This window comes from Solenopsis invicta, chromosome 15 (genome assembly GCF_016802725.1).
Source record: "Solenopsis invicta isolate M01_SB chromosome 15, UNIL_Sinv_3.0, whole genome shotgun sequence".
Taxonomy (NCBI): domain Eukaryota; kingdom Metazoa; phylum Arthropoda; class Insecta; order Hymenoptera; family Formicidae; genus Solenopsis; species Solenopsis invicta.
In genome coordinates, this window is record NC_052678.1 from 8,445,947 (window position 1) to 8,465,152 (window position 19,206).

The window sequence follows — 19,206 nt, forward strand, 5'->3', positions numbered from 1 at the left end:
GAATCTAATCCTAATTTTCTCAATTTTTTTTTTATATTTACTTGCTCGAATACCAAAGAAAGTACTAAGGACAAGACACTGTTGCATGACGTTTCAAAGTAACGTTAGTACATGGCTCTCTCAGATCCAATTCTAACAGTTCTAAGATTAATGTCTTTCTCAAACTAACCGTCCGTATCGGATGCGCAAGTGGTCGCGACGAAACTCGACACCGGGCGGACCGATCTTTCCGGTTCGCTCAGCTTGTCTCTATTCGCGTCGACGGGAAAAGGCGACGCGAACGGGACGGCGGAGGCTCCGTGTCCCTGGCAATCTGTGTAACTGGTCTTCGTGTCGCGCGACATTGTCACACAACTGGAGGTTAGCTACAAGCTGTCCCGCATCCCGGCGGACTCCGTCGTTTCGCGAACGTGCAATCGTCACCAACAGACAACGCAACGACACGATGCACTTCGGTGTTCTCGCGGCGCATAATTTCGCGAAACTGGAGAAGACGTGTCGGCCGAAATTGCCGAAGGAAGCTGAACGAGCAGACGTTGGCTCGTGACAAGCGAGATGACATCGGCCACGGTTGACAAGATGCGAAACGATATTTAGGGCCCTGACACAATGACAGAGAGAGAGAGAGAGAGAGAGACTAAAGCGCAGTTCAATATGTTGAACGACGAAAACACGTGAAACGTTTCTACATAATTTAACATGTTAAACTGTTCCTTATTCCCTGTTTCCTATTCTGTGTATTCTGGGTTTTTAGCGCTGGGTTTTCCGCTATATTTCGAAAATTTCCTACATATTTTATTAATTCCATTGAATTCATTGCCGCGAAATTATTTGTGCAACTTTTATGTAACGTCAACATGATATATATTTGTCGTTTGCATACATTTGCATGCATTGGTGATTTCGATCTCGCATTTATACACATTCGCGATGTGTCTTTCATTTTCGTCACTGCTATGTTTCGTGATTTTACATCGTGAACATAGAAATAGCTTTTGCTACATCGGAAAGTGGGCGCGCGCCTTCATTGTGTTCTTTTTTATTCACGAAAATCGCGAATGTTGATTTCAGTACATACACACACGTTGCGCGTGCGTATATCTAGGACAATAAACCCGGTGGATTGCAAATGGCAGGCTCTTTTTTTGCAACCCGTTTTGCGACCGGGTGCAACCAATGGTTTCTGAATTGTTCGAACTAACGAGATCAAACTGTAACAGTACAAAAGCCGCGAGCGCTGCACTCGATACCGCGATTATACGTAATAAAATACGGTAGATATTCTAGCGATGAAGTTCGAAAATAGTTACAATAAATTCGCGATCGAAATAAAGAATACGATCTTCCGGATATGATGGCAACAATATCACTTTGCGAACTGAAAATAATTCTGCACGATTTTTTTTTACCATGAAATAAAATATTATCTTATTATTAATCGTATTCTGTAATTACGATATATATTACAAGCTACTACTCACATATAAAAATATGAAATTCACAAAGATTGCCTGTCTGTACCAACGCTATTATTTTTGCGTGAATTATTGAGTATCACGCAGAAATAACAGCATTGATTTACACAGATAAACTTAGTGAATTTAATTATTATTCTCAGAGTCTTAAATTATTTATAAAAATAAATATATTTGCATAAAAAATTAATTATCTAGAGACTCTCGAGAAAATGTCAACGAATAAATAAAATAATTTGCAATAAGAGTTCGAAGTATAAATATTAAAAATGGAAAATTAAATCGCTGTGTCGTAAAATAATTCAGGCATGCTGAGTCGCAAAAATTGAGAGAAGAAAAGAAACAATTGATATGTAGTAAATAATTTTGTTATCAAAAAACGTTCAATCGTAGAATCGACAAATTTTTAACGTTGATACAAGTTATGCATGACGTAATAAGAGAGAGAGAGAGAGAGAGAGAGAGAGAGAAGAAGAAGAAGAAGAAGAAGAGCAAAGGAGACGCGTTATATATATGTATATCCATGGGAAACTCAATACGTAAGATAAAAGGGAGAGAGAATACGTTAAGTAACTCTAGTGATTACGTCCATATGGGCGAGCAAGTTTTGGCTGATAGCCCGACGTAAACCGATACTCGGCGAAAGTATAAGATCACACCGTTTCGACATGCGCTAACTTTGATCGCTGCATAAGCAACGTGTCTCGTAAAGCGACCGAATTTTCGCAAAAGGCGCGCATCCTAATTGGTACTATACATATACCTACATCAGAACTGGATAAAGTCGTATTGCGCAATGTATGCTAATCTGAACGTCTAGCTGACCGTGGTAATTTACATTAATAATCGAGAGTCACCTGAACAGCGATTCTTGTTTCAGTAATTAGTAAATAAATTATATCTACATAAAACAGATGCTATTATTACATAATTTATTCCATAATTAAACCGGAAATTTCTACGATGAGCTCAGTATTTAAAACATTTAAAGTTAATTTCACGGCATCTTCCAGAACCTTGTGTAGACTGGCTTGTGTAGAATGGTATTTTTGGCTTTACTTATAAAAACGGGTCCTGCAACTCCTGCGTTTCATAACTTTTATGTCTGCCTTTCCATTATAACAGATTTAGCGATTCTCTGACAGAAGTTTCGACACACTCTACTAGACTTGTAAATATCCTATTTCTCGTTGATGACGCTGATGATGCGAATTCACGATATCGAAGTTTCGCGTTGCACGCTGCGACCGCGTTTTCAACGAATACTCGAATATAAATCGAAAATATTGGTTGCACTGAGAAAACGCTGCGCATTTTGCACGTTTGATCCTACAATCCCGTTTTCTCGCATGATATAGTGCATGTACCATGTGCATGTATCGAATTGACTTCGCACCAGAGTACAGAATTTCTTATTTAGCGTAACCGCCAACGCATTTCTTTAACAAGTTTCTTCATGAAACATAGAAATGTTCAGCTCTCTTCAAGTAGAGATATAATTTACTGTAGCGTAAAACATCGCAATGACACAATTAAGACAATACTTGCAGAGCGAAGTTTAAAATCTATTAAAAAAAACTGTTATAAAAAAACATATTTTTACTATAAATATAGTAAAATATATAATAAATGCATATATTTTTATTATATAAATATTTTTAAAATACCACGAAACTTTGCTTTGACGTCGTAATTAAATGCCTTTTCGATAACTATTAAGTGAGCGATAAAACGAACGACGAACTCGTTGCATGATTTCACGAAGATTAATTTGCGTAATCCGTACCATGAACTTCGAATCAACGTCGTAACAGAAAACGTTTATATGCAATTTCATAATGATTCATTACGCTTTTCTGAAGAAAGAGGCGAACGCACGTAGTAACAAACCGGCTCAGTTGCATCCGTTATGTAACACCCATCATCCAATCTTCTTACTTTTGAATATACGCATGAGCGGAACCAAAAGATCGGGCTTGCACAGTGACACAACCGGAATTTACAGTCTTATCTGAGAGAAGTAATACTTCCCTGCTTCCCGTTTTCCTTGAGGAATTCGCTAATAATACTTCTTTCTTCGGTGGAATTTCGCTTTATCGTACAGTAACGTCGCGATGGATTTACAATAATCTCTTGTAATAAAAATACAATTTTCGAGATACATTTATATAACAAATAAAAAATAAATTTGTTATAATAAAAACCAATTTTACTGAATAAATTATATACTGCATAAAATCTCAATAATATTACAAACTTTTTTAGTTTTTCAAAATAAACTAAAAAAAGAGCGCCAATTATTCATATGTATATAATACAAATGAAAAAAGAAAGGTCAAGATAAATGAATTGATAACTTCAATGATCCTTACGCGTACCTATTTATCATTATCCTACGTTATTCGCGAAATGCTTCGCAAATATCACACCCCCGAGAGGACTTGTGTTATTCGATCTCGTATGTACGCGATTGAGAATACGATCGAGAATTATAGCTATGGGTCTCTTGTAATATTCAAGAATTACCGTTTTACACGCTGGATCAATCACGGGTGGATTATACATCCCGCGATTTGAGGCCGCGTGAACCGAATACTATCGCTCCTGCTTGCGTTGTATCGTGCAATCGTAATGCCGAAACTTGTCCTATCGCGATTGTTAATCAAAATGGCCAGCGGCGAGAAATTTTCATATTCATGAGCTTTGACTATTACGTTACGCATCTATTGTTAATATATCCACGATTCCGTCCGATCGGTTAATACCAAAAGGGCGATTGAGCCCCTTTCAACCCAATTTCAATCGACATCCTGCATGTTATTACATATACGTCGATCTTTGTGCAAGAAATTAGCAAGCAATACATAAATGTATTTTTTTATTCGATTAAAGACGGATCGAGATTAGTGTCCAGCTATTGCAAAAACTATTGTACAGCGAATTTCAAAGTATTCATTATTTTTATCGAAAATATATGAATTATATGAATAGCAAATATGACGAATGTCGCAAGTCACAACGGTAGAATTACATCAAATCATGCATATTTGTATTTATTTATTAAATATAAATGCTATCAATTAGTATTAAGACAAATAATAATTTATTAATATATGCGTATTCTAAAATATCCATATTCCAATCATTGGACAATCATTTAAAATGCAAAAAAAATACTAGCCTCAAATAACCAAAAATAAAATTTTAACAATTTCCATTTGACAATTTTCATTTCAAAATTTTAATTAACAACGATTGATGCATACATTTCTGCGATTTATTCTTTCAATTTATATGAATTCTCGTATCAATTCATATGATATCTGGTTATCAGAGTAACTTAAATGTATTGTAAATATATCGTCCGATGTAATTTACAACTTTATTTTCATAATTATTTAAAACCATCATCTCTCTAAAGAGTAAAACTGTCGAAATTCCACTATTGCTAATGATACGGAGCCATGTCGCTCAAAGCAGCGGAATTTATACTTAATGGAAGAATGTTACTTCCTCCGGTATAAATTATTAAAAGCCTCTTGACGAAAAGTACCTTAAGTACCTTGCTTTCGTGCTCTTAGATAACGAGCTTACTCAAGGCAACCGAGACTACCGAGATAAAATAGGAGGGCAATACCCGCATTAAAAGGCTAGCTACCGGCAAAATCGATTGAGCTATCGACGATCGATGTCATAAACTTCACCGGGACTCGTAGGAAATCAGGAAGCGGATTCGGGAGAGGAGACAGCAAAGGGCGCCCCTTTTATCGTTCTCGTATTTTTCTGTAACACGTTCCACTTCCCTTCGTCTTCTACCTTGCGGTTTGCAGCATCCAAAATAGGCTATGTGGAAATTTTATTCGCGGCGCGCGCGAAAAGGAAAGGATATGTTATGCATATGAAAGTGCCAAAATTGCGGAATAATATTTCATTGCCATTACTTGCGGAATATCGGTTATTTTTTAAAATACGTGAATTTTTTTAACTACGAAATTAATGGCGATAAATGTTAATGTTGACCTGGTAAAAAATTAATGAGAAGAATTAATGTGCTATTTATGTGCGTAAAGTATAATAAAATATATAAAATAAAAAATAACGATAAAAAATCTCTTAATGCGAGAGACAAACATCATTAGCATTAGCAGTATGTTTCTTTATAATTAAGTCAAGTGATATATCTCGATAAATTAAAATAAATTCGCCTATGTGGTGTAAACCAGTATTTTATTTCGGTGATTCCAGACAAGCGGTCTCCAAGTTGGCATTTTCGATCCATCGTCTGCACTCAGATTAGCAAAAAAATGGCATATCTTCGCTAGGCGGGGTCACGAATGTTTTAATTGTCTCTTTTTACGGAATTCTACACGCGAACAAAAACAACCCGCAAATGCCGAATATTCCTGTTTCTAGTTCGTGCAAACGTGGCGAAACGCGCTTGATGGCCACCTTACGATATACAATTTACATTTACGGCACACCCCTCGTGCGATTTAAATAAAGCGCATTTTCGCGGAAACGCGCGCCATGAATATAAAGCACTTACTGAAAATCGACACGATGCATGCGGAGGGACGTGCATCTTCGTCGAGACAATTCTTAAGATGAAAATCTACACGGTTACGAAATCCCGAGCTGCGAGCTGCGAGTTATGCCGCGGTGTGTAGATTTATGTCGCGCTATAGAACGGAAATGGTTCATAGCGAATTGTGCAATATGAGAAAATACCGTGAGTGACTTTTAAAAACAACAAGCTATTTCGCAACCATTTTGCAAAAAATAGAAACCGTGTCGCGTCGATCTCTGTCAAGTGAAAATTAGACATAAATTTTTATTCGTCAATGCGAGTTATGCGAACAACAAACAGCAAAGACTGGTTAATTTCTCGTTAAAGGGTAACTCGATTTTTGCCTGATATTTTTCAGCGTCGCGTATCCGTCGTCGCATCTCAGCACGATAATAAATGCCTTCAGGATATAGCACCAATAAATATTTTAGGAAGATGCCGACATCTTCGAGTTCCGATTGAAAATCAAGTAATTTATATTCCGTCGAATCGCAAAATAAGCATTATTAAAATGGATAATATCTTGAATTTGTCACACACGTCAGCACATATATACATATATATATAGATATATATACATATGCTGACTTTTTTACGAAGGTCTGAAAGGAAACGATTAGGACCTCGAAAATATGTAAATTAAATATCGCACACATAAAATATCAAGCTATAAAAATTTTTTAATTTGTCAGAAAAATTAGCGTTTTTCTAGTACACGTTATGTAATCGTAACTTTGTATTATCAATTCAATTGTAAAAAAAAAAAGATTTTCTCTACAAAGAAATTAAAAAAATGTAGAACAAAGTATTTTTTCCTCTACTTCAGAATTCTAGATAAAATATTTGAGATGTAATTTCCTTAAAAAATGTAAAATCGAAAAGAATATTGAAGAATGTGTTCGATATCTTGCGATTAGGACTACTCATATCATTTTACAATATAAAGAATCTACAAAGAGAGAAAAGAGAGATAATTTTCAATACACTGCATTATGTAATATGTGTGTATCCTCTTGTTACGATGTACAAAAAAATTGTATCAAACTTTTTTTGCTACGGATCCTTCGTGACGTTACCATATCGATCGACCCTGATTTTGGACGTTTGCCGCGAGCGCTGACTCGCGTACCGACTGGTAAAAGTTAGCCCTTTGCAAAAAGAATTAAATGAGGTAACGGACAGCGTTATACACACAGATGTAGACAATTACGCACGTAACGGCCACGTAATAATGCGGAATCGGACCCGTTTCGAGAGCAAGTTTGCCACGGCTCTGGCCGTTACGTCAGATCGGAGAATCGGATGGACCAACTGACCGACCAGTCGCAGAAAAAATAATCGGGAGGTGCGCGGATCGCGGAGCAGGGCGTGTTCCTCGTCGTTTCAGTGAAAGTAATCGCATACATCGCGAACCGGGCATTTCGTATAAAAACGCCGACCGATCGGGCTGATGGCACACTCGATCCAAAACTACCACGAGATACAATGAAGTTCTTCGCGGTAAGTCCAAGAAGTCTCTTATTCACACGCATAAGGCCGGTGCATAAAGGCAGTTATTCACTGTCGTTTCCTCTTTAATAATATCTTCTATCGTTATTAACTGCTTTGTTATTAATTGCTTCAGAATTGCTATTCAGAATTACTCGCTTTATCCTTATAAATTTTATCCTTATAAATGAGATTGCATTAAAATTGTACACTCGGTACTCGTATGCTTTACAAGCATATACTATTTAATTAGATATTAAATTATGTTAATTAATTAACGCAAACAACTAATAATTATGATTAAATTAAAATAAATTAAATTAATAATTAAATTTTACGGTAATGTAAAATTTATTGAAATTGAACTTTATGTTCAATTCCACCGTTATCCTTGACTTCAAATAATACTTCAGAATTGTATTAATTTTTTTTCTTTTTTTTTTATAAAATGTGCAGATTCTTCTGTTGGCAACCGCCGTGTTAGCGGCCGAGAAGAAGGAAGACCCGAAGAAACACGACAAACGGAGTCTAGGTCATCATCTCGGTTATGGTCTAGATGGTATCTCGTCCTACGGCTTAGGCGGTATCTCGACCTACGGTCTAAGCGGTATCCCGAGCTACGGTCTCGGCACTCATGGCTACGGCCTGAGATACGGTCTGGGAAGCTATGGTCTGGGAGGCTATGGTCTGGGAGGCTATGGTCTGGGAGGCTATGGTCTGGGAGGATACACGACTGGACTCGGCAGCGGAAGGATAATCGGGTCGGGACTCTCAGGAGTCGCCCTGGGAAATAACCTGGCTTCCGCCTATGCTACCGGATTGGGATACGGAGCTGGCTATGGAGGTTACTACACTGGCGGCCCTGTCGTCGTTGGTGGTCACACCACTGGACTCGGCGTGTTGCCCGTAGGACACGCTAAAACCGAGCGCATCACCGGCCTCACCGTACACCGCGAGGTCCAAGTGCCGGTCCCGGTGCCACAGCCAGTCCCCGTTGAAGTGACCAAGCACGTGCCTGTCCCGCACCCCGTACCCGTCAAGGTAGACCGTCCTTATGCAGTCCCAGTGGCGCAACCAGTACCTGTCCCAATCACTCGTCACGTGCCCGTAAAGGTCGACCGTCCTTATCCAGTTCCGGTAGCGCAACCCGTCGAGGTACGCGTGCCACATCCAGTAGCAGTTCCGGTATCACACCCAGTCCCCGTTCCAGTCTCCGTCACAAGACACGTTCCAGTCTCCGTGCCATCCGTTAACGTCGTGCCATCGACCGTCGACGTCGTGCCGTCGACCGTCGGTGTTGTATCGTCGCATGTTGGCGTCGTCCCGTCCCATGTTGGCTTCGCGTCTGGACTTGCATCCGGCCACGAATACGTCGGTCTAGGATCCAGCCTGGGAACAGTCTCGGGTGCGGCTTTGGGCACCACCGGTTTTAGCAGCGGCTTGGTGGATGGCGGCATCATCTCAAGCGGTGTGGAACACGTTGGTCTCAACAGCGGCGTCGAGCACTATGGTCTGGGAAGCTATGGTCTGGGAGGATACACGACTGGACTCGGCAGCGGAAGGATAATCGGGTCGGGACTCCTGGCAAGTTCTATCGTGCAGCCGACTTTGGGAACCACCGGAGCAGTAGTGGCCACTCACGACCCTCTTATCAATGGCGCCCACATTCGTACGCACTTACATTGAGGAAATGGTAAACTCAAGCCGACAACTCGATTGGACGTGTGTCTTTTGAAACGCTTCTTGAACGTGATTCACGGACCGAACGTGCACAGTACCAATTGCGTTATGTATGTTGTCGAATAAATTTATATTTTTTTACCGTACCTCACAGAGTCGTTATTTAACTATGTTATGTTAATTGCGATTGTGTTACGCGACTCTCTCTCTCACTCTGAGATTCCTAATATTGTCTAAGGTTTTATATCTTTTTGTTGAATAATTACAATGTTACCATAGCTGTAAACAATCCTTCTTAGACTATAATTTTTTTTTATCTCAATATCTTCAATAGAATTCACAGCATTTTCTAAAATAAATTTCCGTATTTCTCTAGTCCAATAACTTAGACATACCTCTTTTGTAAATCTCATCGAAAATAAAATAAAATAAAAAAAAATAAAAGAAAGAGTACTTTAAAAATTTCCTGTCATAAAATGAAGAAAAGGAGAAAACACTTCGAATAATTTTAGAATAAGATCTAAGAATAAAATTATTTAATGCAAAATGCGAGACTATAAAATCCGAGCGTATTAAAAAGTTCCAGAAGTTGCATATCAAAAACGTAATAAATTCCTCGTCACATTTTGTCAAAATGTGATAAAATTTTTTTAGAGATATCTCTCTTTTGTTTTTACGTCTGTCTGTCAAACATAAAATTATAACGTTTGTGAGAAATTGCCTATCTTACGGATTTCATCGATAAAACGAGGTTTTAAATGAAAAAATTGGGAGTAACGTATATCACTTGTCCCCTTCCCGCCCCTCGCAAGGTTAGAACAAAGGTGTCTCTGCAAGCACGTGGCACATACAACGAAATCGATGCAATTGACTCCAGCAGCGTTTTGCAAGGTAGGAGTAATTACGTCACAAAGTCTCTCTCGCGTCACACACGATGCTTGCAAGCTTGACACAAATCGGAGCTTTGAATAGTCAAAGCGCATATTGATTTTTCTAGTCAGATAAGAACAAGGAGCACTGAATAAAAAAGTTGAGTCCATTAGGCAAAATATTCCAATTAAATTTATATTTTATCTTTCTGCTGATTGAAACATGAATCTTTTATTTTCATAAAATAGAATTACGTATAATAATAAAAATTATAAAATTTATACACTATTAAACGTAAATTATGTATTATAATTGCTTTTTTGGAAAACAATATTATAAAAAATATGATTATACTTTTATATGTATACTACAATTAGAAAGAAATTTATTTAATATTAATTTAGATTTAATAAATTCAGTGTTACTTAATACACAAATTTAATTTTTAATAAAAATGACGGGAAAAAAATTTTTTAATGTCGATAAAAATTGTGTAATATTTCTACGTAATGTATATGCTTAATAAATTGTTTTATGTAAAATTCTTGCGGCCAACTTTTTTGTAAGTAATATTATTATAGTCTTGCTTCACAGTAAGTAAAATATTTACTTTTTCTACGAACGATAACAATAGTATTTTTGTTTGAACTCGTTTTGTGGGACCAAGTCAATTTGTGATGATACACAAGAAATGGACATTACCGTTTGAAGCTTTCAACGAGATTGCTGGAATAAAGTTTGCTTCCATTTGAGAAAGCAGTATATTTTTATATTTCAAGTAGTTTAAGGACACAGATTTTAAGAAATCTTCGCGTTTGACGTCAAGTTGTTAATTGTTCGAAAAAAAATTCACTATATAAATTTGTAGTCTTCATATATCAACTACAATCACAACAGTTGATAAGAAAATGTAACCGCGTCGATACCATGAACCAGCATTATTTATCGTTCAGATGTCTACCATACCGACGTAATATTATTGATAAGAAAAACAGAGACCCCCTTTATCAACGACCAAACTTGGCTATGTAGTGATCATCGTAATTAACATCGTAATAATTAAAATAAAAATCATAACTTACAGTACGACAAACCGTATTTGATATGCAATTGAATAACTCCAAACTCACCTGAAACAAACAAGAAATCAATATTTATAATATTTTTCAAACAGCAATTTTTTTAAAAGTTATAAAAAGAACTATTTCAAAGCAAGCATTTGCGACGATTTCATCTTTAAATATGTAAACGGATAAATTCATTTAACTTATAAGCAAACTTCATTTTAATTAAGGTAATATTTCTAATTTTTAGCAGAAAGTACTACTGCATAAATCGAGGAAGTGGAGCGAGAATATAGGACAACTCCTGCATATTATAGTATACGTCATTTTATAAATATTAACGAATCTCGCTCCAAAAGATCTCCGACAATAAAATTAGCTGCTGTGGACAATAAACGTGATATATTGACAGATCGTCATTCTAATTTACTGTACTTTGCGGCACACGATTACATCTTGTTTGCACATATCGATTCACATCCGATCCGTTTCGCGTGACTCGATCGAGTAAATAGTCGGGTTTGCCCGCTCGTACGGAATTGCGTACAGAGCGATAGTTTTTCCGTCTACAGCAGAACAAATCGTCAAAAGAAATAAAAAAAAAAACGCATCGCTCCGAATGAGATAAAAAAATATACTTTTTTGTATTTTCTATCTGTTTTAAAACACTTTTGAGCAATAAACGTAAAGAATTACTGCGAAATGTTTTCATTACGCTACATTGTTTTTATTTGCGTCAATGTAGTACCGGAGTACAGCATTCCATTGTAACTTTATTTTCTTTTTGCAAAAATCATCCCGAAGAAAATAAAACGCGAAAAAGACATTCATCCGTTATATACATTTTTGCTTTAGTCTCGCATTTATATTCTAATTTTCTCAAAAAACCGCTTGGTAAAAACGGATCGTTTTGCCGAGATTATACAAATGAATTTATCCCGTGCTGTGATTCACTTTGAAGCCTGTGCAAACCGTATTATTTAGTTTCAGGGATCAAAGCCGTGCGATTTCACTTGCGTCAACATAATGCACGCCCGATTTTCGTGTAACAACGCACGCGCCTAACTTCCGTACAGCAATGATTTTAGAAATTAATTTTCACGTTCAAATATAAAGTAGCGCACGTGCGGCATAGAGCGAGGTAATATTAGTATTCCAGAACAGAACTAATTAGACATATACATAGCAAACTACATGACTCGATCTTACATTTGTCAAACGGAATTTAAAATTTTTTTGTCAAGAGTAAGACGTATAGAAAGTATTATATTGTCACCGTTTTATCAAAATTTGGATCGATATGCTGAAACACATATTTTTATCGCATGTTTTTTTTACAAAAACAGGTTAATTTTTTCACTTGTAATTATTGCCATCACTTACTTCGTTGCTTAATTACTTTAAATATTAATTAGAGATAAACCAGTAACGTAAAGAAAACCCAACGTTAAGTTCTTATCCTCGTGAGACTCTCATTGAAATGTTCTGAGATAGATCTAGGTCAGATATATATTGGCAATATCACGTTGTATCATGTGTGTACAAGAGTAATCCCGAAGGATTATTTCGCATATCTTCCAACAAACCCTTCCGACCCCACCGCAAAATACTTGATTTCAATTGCGGTTAGCTAAATCATCAGAAACGCAATGAAATCGTTTCAAATGATAAATTAATTGTAATTCAAAATTGAAGATGTTCTTACTTCGATAAATACTATAAAAATAAAACTATAGCTGGCTTATTTTCGGTCATGGGCGGTACTTACTGACCGTAGATACATGTCAATTTGATCTATTGATCGAAATTACCCATTCTGACAATATTAACCGTCTTGATGTACACCACCCAATATCCTCAATGACCATATCACATAAGCTCAATGATTATTAGGCTAACCTTTTAAGTACTGAAACTATAATCTAAGTGTTTTATTAAAGTCTAATCTGTATCGAAGTTAAAAGCTGTTGTTTGAATAAGTCTCAAAGTCAAAAATTGCAAAAATCGTCGTATAAAAGATGTAACGCGAGTGAAAGCGTCTTTGACAAGTTCTGCAAAATAGCTTAAGGCGTCACGAGCACATATCAACTTTTACGCATATTATTTAAAGTTGGAGCGCGCAAAACGTTGCTTGCTTTCTTTATATAAATACCATCGCGTATCTCGACGCAATAAGAATTCTCGAAATTTCTCTGAACCGTCTCCACTTACCAAGGATTCCAGAACTACGAGTAACTTTAAAATAACTTTGCTGTCGATGCTTATCGACAGGGCTTTCAAATTAACCGGCCGTTTCCCGATGTTCGCCGACGTTTTTGGGACCGAGTAGTGAAGGACCTCTGCGATTTCGCGAGAAATTCGCTTCCACCGAATGATTCAAGAGGGAAGTAACGTATGTTCGTACTGGTAACACTCTGCGGTAAGTGCTGTGCAAATATATTTGAGAGCGAACAATTTGAGAACAGTTTAAATAAGAATTTCGAGCTCTGTCAACTTTTATTTTAGAGCACGCTTTTAACGACTCTAAAGAGAAAAGACATTAATTCTCCTTACCTTGTTAAATTTATGGTGAGTTAGTTTCAATTTAAACCGTGACATCTCAGGGAATATAAAGCAGCAGTATTTTAAATTTCTATTATAAAAATTTTAATCTTACTATAAGAGATTTTACGTACAAATCTTGATCAAAGCAACCGATTACGGATGTAATTTAACTCTCGCTGTTGGGCGTATCTGACGTGACTGATTACATTAAACGCGCGCAATTACGCGTACATGTTAACGTGTATGCATGCGTGTTCCACGGTTGACAAAAATGCACAATTTATGTGTGCGTGATACGAAAATTAAAAACCAGTGATTCAACTAATGCCACAAATAATTCCATAGAAACCAGAAAGGCAACTTTGGTAAATTACGACACGAAGCATTACGAAACCAGTTACGGAAATTAGCTCGTAAACAACCTCTCAAGAGAAGAGTGGTACTTTGCTCGGACGATCTCGAAAACTTATGCAACGATATAATAATCTTTACTGTTTGTAAATGGAGCAATTAGACTTTGGCTTATCCATTCTATTACAACTTCGCAAATGCTAAGAACTTTATGCAATTGTATAAACCGCACTATTACGACCCGTTCGCCCCGTTAAGATCTCGCCACACCCTCGTCTACGATTGTAAATTTATTCAAGAGCCTAGATGGTCTTGATCGGTCACGCTCAACCTATCAACCTGAACAAACAACTATCAGCCATCGAGTCTTCGCGGACAATAACAAACCTTTCAACCTGTTGGATTGACGAATTAATTGAATTGGGCGTTCACGCGATTACTTTCACAGACGCGTAAAAATCATAACGTGATACAGGCAACAGAGCGACTTCTATTTTTTTGAAAAATTACGTTTCCGAAACGGCGCTTCGAAAAGAAAAAAAAATGAAAAAGAGAGAGGATGATGTCATTTTTGAAATTCTGCAAAACGCGTCGTACGAGAGAAATCTACGCCGTTATTCGTGACCTCGAGATTCTTATCACACTCCATTTTGATGCCCGTAATATACGTTTTGCCCGAAAATCGACACCCCGAGGTGCTGCTGAATTCTGCCCGTGAAGTCGTAAACGAGTTCATCGCGGCCATGCTCCTTTGTTCCGCCGCGCAAACTGTAAACGAACCACCCGGGTGGGGGGCGGCTCTTCGAGCGCCACTTAAATTACGGGATTTTCACAAGTACAAAGGCGTCAGCAAGGAGCGACGTGTCCGGCATTATCACAGGATCTGGAAGACAATACTACTGCGGGGATGTAGCGGCCACAAGCACGGTGCGCGACGCATAATAATTTTCACTTTACTTACGGGAGGGAGATAGTCCGCGACAATTATCCAAGCAAACTCCGACAAATCTGTCTGTTGTAATTCTACGAGTGGTTCCAGCGATTCTCCTCGTGATGAAACCTCCCCGGGGAGAATTTCTGCTGAAATATACCGCGGACAATTTGCAACTCGCGAGAGATATTGTATCATCCGATAAAATAATTGAAGAAGCCACGAGAAGAGCACTTTTCTCCCGTTCGTGTACACCAACACAGCGAATACTTGTATCTCATCGAAAAATAAACTGGTACTCGAAACAATATGAGTAAACGACTTTATATGCTAATTAGAGATAGTTGACGGATAACTGAAGTATCACTGATGCAGCTCTTATCGAGTAGAATTATCTCTCTAAAAATTAACGTCTGAATTATGATAAATTTCTTCATATGACATATAAATTTAAAAAATCTAAAAAATTATACACTCACTGAAAAAAAGTTTTTTTTATTTTTAAATAAATGTATTTAACATTATTTTTTTGATTTAAATAAATATTGGCTAGTATAAAATAATTTATTTCTTTAAACTTGGAAAATATTTTTGTAACTCAAGGGAAAAAAATGATGTTAAAATAAATAACTTTACTTAAATATAAAGAATTTTTTTCAATGTAAAAAGAATTATTATACGTAATTATAATATTCCAACAAAATTAACTTCTCTCTTAAGTACATAATATCTCTTATGCTTCAGTAATATTTAATTAAATTTTGTTTTGATATATGTACAGCAAATGATTAAATCTGTGTTTAGAGTGTTTCATTTATCTTGCAGAAAATTACAATATCACCTAAGCCTGAAGTCAATTACCTCGTGCGTGTTGAGACTCTATGCGATGATAAATCATCGAACGTCTTACACGAAACATCTCGATTGAATGCCGCATAACAACAATTGAACATAACTATAGACTACGAACGATACAGGATTACCTAAATGTCTAGCTAACGTGCGAGGCTGATATGAATTTATCGCATGACGTATCACAGAGCAGCGACGGGTAGTGTATATGCGTTCATCAAGACAAGAGGGTGGTATACGCTTCTATCCTCGCTTGTAGAGACGTGCACATGTATCGTATGAAACTACGGTACTAGTTGCCGTGACATGGTGAAGAGAAACTAAACTAAAGAGAAAGTTCAATATTTCGTAGAAAATATGACGAAGGTTCTGTACTTGATTCAGAAAGTCCTTCATTTAACTTCGAAACTTTTGCATTTCACGTTAACAGGTTGGAAAATACTCTATTTCTAACTGTCTGGCTCTCTGGAGACCAAAAAAAGTGTTCGCCTTCGCGAGAACAACAAAAGATCAATAAAATGAACACAACTTTTTTTCTTCCTTTTTGATAGCTCATAAAATGTACAGCGAAACAAAGTTGAAGCGCACCACCATGCTCAACCGTAAGAGCTGGGAATAGGCATGGTGCTCGCGGTGTACTCGCCAAGTTTTTCGCTGAGAACTAACCAGCCCGTGTGCACGATGGCCGGTTTCTACCACCTACGGCTGATGAACTCTGAAAGACTATTTTTCTCGAACGACAAGACGTACTATCGCGTGGGAGAGTGAACGTAACTTTGTCAATATCGATGAGTCTATCGAGCACCATCTCGCATAAGTGTGCGTCGCCCTATATATGCGTGCTGCACACAGCTACGAGCGTCATCAACAAGATTATTATTTTCTCGAGTTTACCATCGTTACGTGCTACAAAAGCTCCTATGAATACAGGCTCCTCTGGATGCAGGCAGGCAATATGTCGCTATGAACGCGTGCACGGAAAAGGCAAAGAACCTCCAGGTAATCAGCATAGTGGCGCTACCGACCAAATAAGGCATCGCGGAGTTCAAAACGTTTCTGAAATATTGCACGTCTTCCCATCGTGAATAAATAACTCAAATAAATGTAAACTTGACATAGAAGAACATTGTATTTATGTCATGGTTCTCCGTAAAAAAATACTTTTATTAAAATTTAATCGAAATATTAACATTACAAGCGGTAATCTTGAAATATATATTTATCATTTACGTGTGTTTTCTTTTTTAAAAGAAAGTTATTAATTCAGAAGAAATTTTTCAATAAAAAATTTTAATTATTTCCAGAATGTAATTTGAGTAATATTGCGCCGCAAGAATATTTCAATTCACAGAGTAGATGCGTCAATGTGTCGGTACATGTAAAGGGAATAAACACGCATAAACCCCACGCGTTATGCTCGTAATCGTGTAACATGACGGGACTTAATTAAAGTAACTGTCGTGCCGTGAATGTGCATTTATCGACGCTGCGCTATCCGACGAGAGTCAACAATAGCCTGTAGCAGCTCACTTAAAGCGACTTCAACAATAACACATGCGCCATGTATAACGGAATACAAATACATAAGCGTGACGCAAAAGTTGGCGATTGTTCGCGATTTATGATTCGAGTTCATTGCCGACGCATTGAAAACTTCTAAGGTTGCTCCCGTTGTTCGAGCCTCGGATCACATTGAGTCTTGAAAAGTTTCAATGCGTCTTAGTTACATTGATAATTTACGACATGAAAATCTTGGCATTATTTCTCCGAGCGAGTAAGATCGTCAAAGGGGCAAAGGATCGTAGAAGTTGCCTGCGTCGTAACGACTAAAAAAAGAATGGCAAACAAAAGTTTTTTGCAAATTTGTCATTTCAAGGAAAAACCGCAATGAAGAGCAAACTCGTGTACAGATAATAAAAATACAAAGTGGAGATTTAAATTTTTAAAGCTACATTTTATTTTAGTAAGTAATGGAGATTGCTTCGTATCAGATTTCTCTTTTGCGGACGATCATGTGACTGGATGCACATGGATTTTCACAACTTTTTTCATAACTTCGCGGAGTCAAAAACGACAAAAACTCATTATCCAGGAAATTGCACGTTCTGAGCCGGTAATGAAGTTCCATGCAAAAATTCTATATCCGCATGTCACCAAATACCCGGGGGTTTTAATTTTACGTAACGTTACATTGCGCGCGAGATATTTTACTAAAAAGCTCACTTTACTCCTTTACTTTATACTCTCCACGGAGGACTTAAATATGATAATGAAACAAAGTAGATTGTAAGATAATGGGATCCCTGGCGTGATAAAATGCGGAAAAATTGCACGTCTTTAAGGCCTTCTTGAAATAATATGGCGCAAGTACCCCGGCATGCTCGCTTGGCGTTCATAAATTACATGCTTTTTGGAGTGGTTTCAAAACGAGTGACTTCATACCGACTGTTATTTCCGACGGAAGATTTATTCATGGCCACATTTTTGAGCGTGCCTCGTGAAAAATGTTTCGCGGATGCGCTTCGCAGAGTGGCGGGAAAAAGTTACCACAACTTCCCACATAAACCCCGCGCACGCGAAGAGCTTCAGAATACGGAGAATTCGCGAGAGTCCCCTCTTCCCCATCTGTCCGCTGCGCGCGAACTTCCGTTTTATTTAGTTTTCTCTTTTTTTATTCGCGCTAGATATAATTTTTAACCGCGTGCTACCGCATAAATGACGGTAACATCAATATTCTGTTTGTACGCCATTTCCTACGTTTAACGTTCCATCCAGACGAGAGATCGTGCATTTTAATTTCGCTAAGCCATGCTGAACGCTCGTCCGACCCCGAGATTGCAACTGCGTATTATTTCGCAATTCACACGAATGAAATTGGCGTTTATCGCGGTAAAGCGTGCGGTAATGCTTCATACTTATCGGTGGCGAGAGACAAGTACTACACGCTCCGATAATTACGCTGCCAGTGTCCATAATCCGACGCCATTCAGCGACACCGCCAGTGAAATTTTGTTCGCGCAATCTACAAGTTTATCTACACGAAAATCCATTAGAGCCAATTGCTAAGCGTGATCATGAAAAATCTCAAATGCAAATAACATTGTACAATCACGAAACAATATTTCGAGCGGAAATGAAAACGCAAATTGCGTCGGATATCTTTTTAATCTAATTAACCACGTTTTGCCATTAGAACTCGAAATTAAAATTCTCCCGTGTAATAAAATTGCCACATTAAACAGCGCAATATTATTATCGTAATTTAATTTAACTCAATTTAAATATTCAGTCTCTAAAATATGCATATACAATTAATATAATTTAATCATGATAAAATTACTTGCTAAGTAATATTATCGAGCAAATAATCTCCCAGAATTTTTC

At 37.4% G+C, this 19,206-nt stretch overlaps 2 protein-coding genes across 4 annotated transcripts in view; one reads left to right on the plus strand and one right to left on the minus strand.

Annotated features, from left to right (window-relative positions):
* The window catches only part of LOC105197141 (cAMP-specific 3',5'-cyclic phosphodiesterase), a 340,602-nt gene that overhangs the window by 214,661 nt on the left and 106,735 nt on the right, over positions 1-19,206 (minus strand). The window lies entirely within an intron of this gene.
* LOC105197142 (elastin) lies at positions 7,429-9,356 on the plus strand. Its single transcript, XM_011163382.3, has 2 exons — positions 7,429-7,542; positions 7,987-9,356. Exons 1-2 carry the CDS (start codon positions 7,528-7,530, stop codon positions 9,214-9,216), a joined length of 1,245 nt encoding a protein of 414 aa, XP_011161684.1. The 5' UTR covers positions 7,429-7,527; the 3' UTR covers positions 9,217-9,356.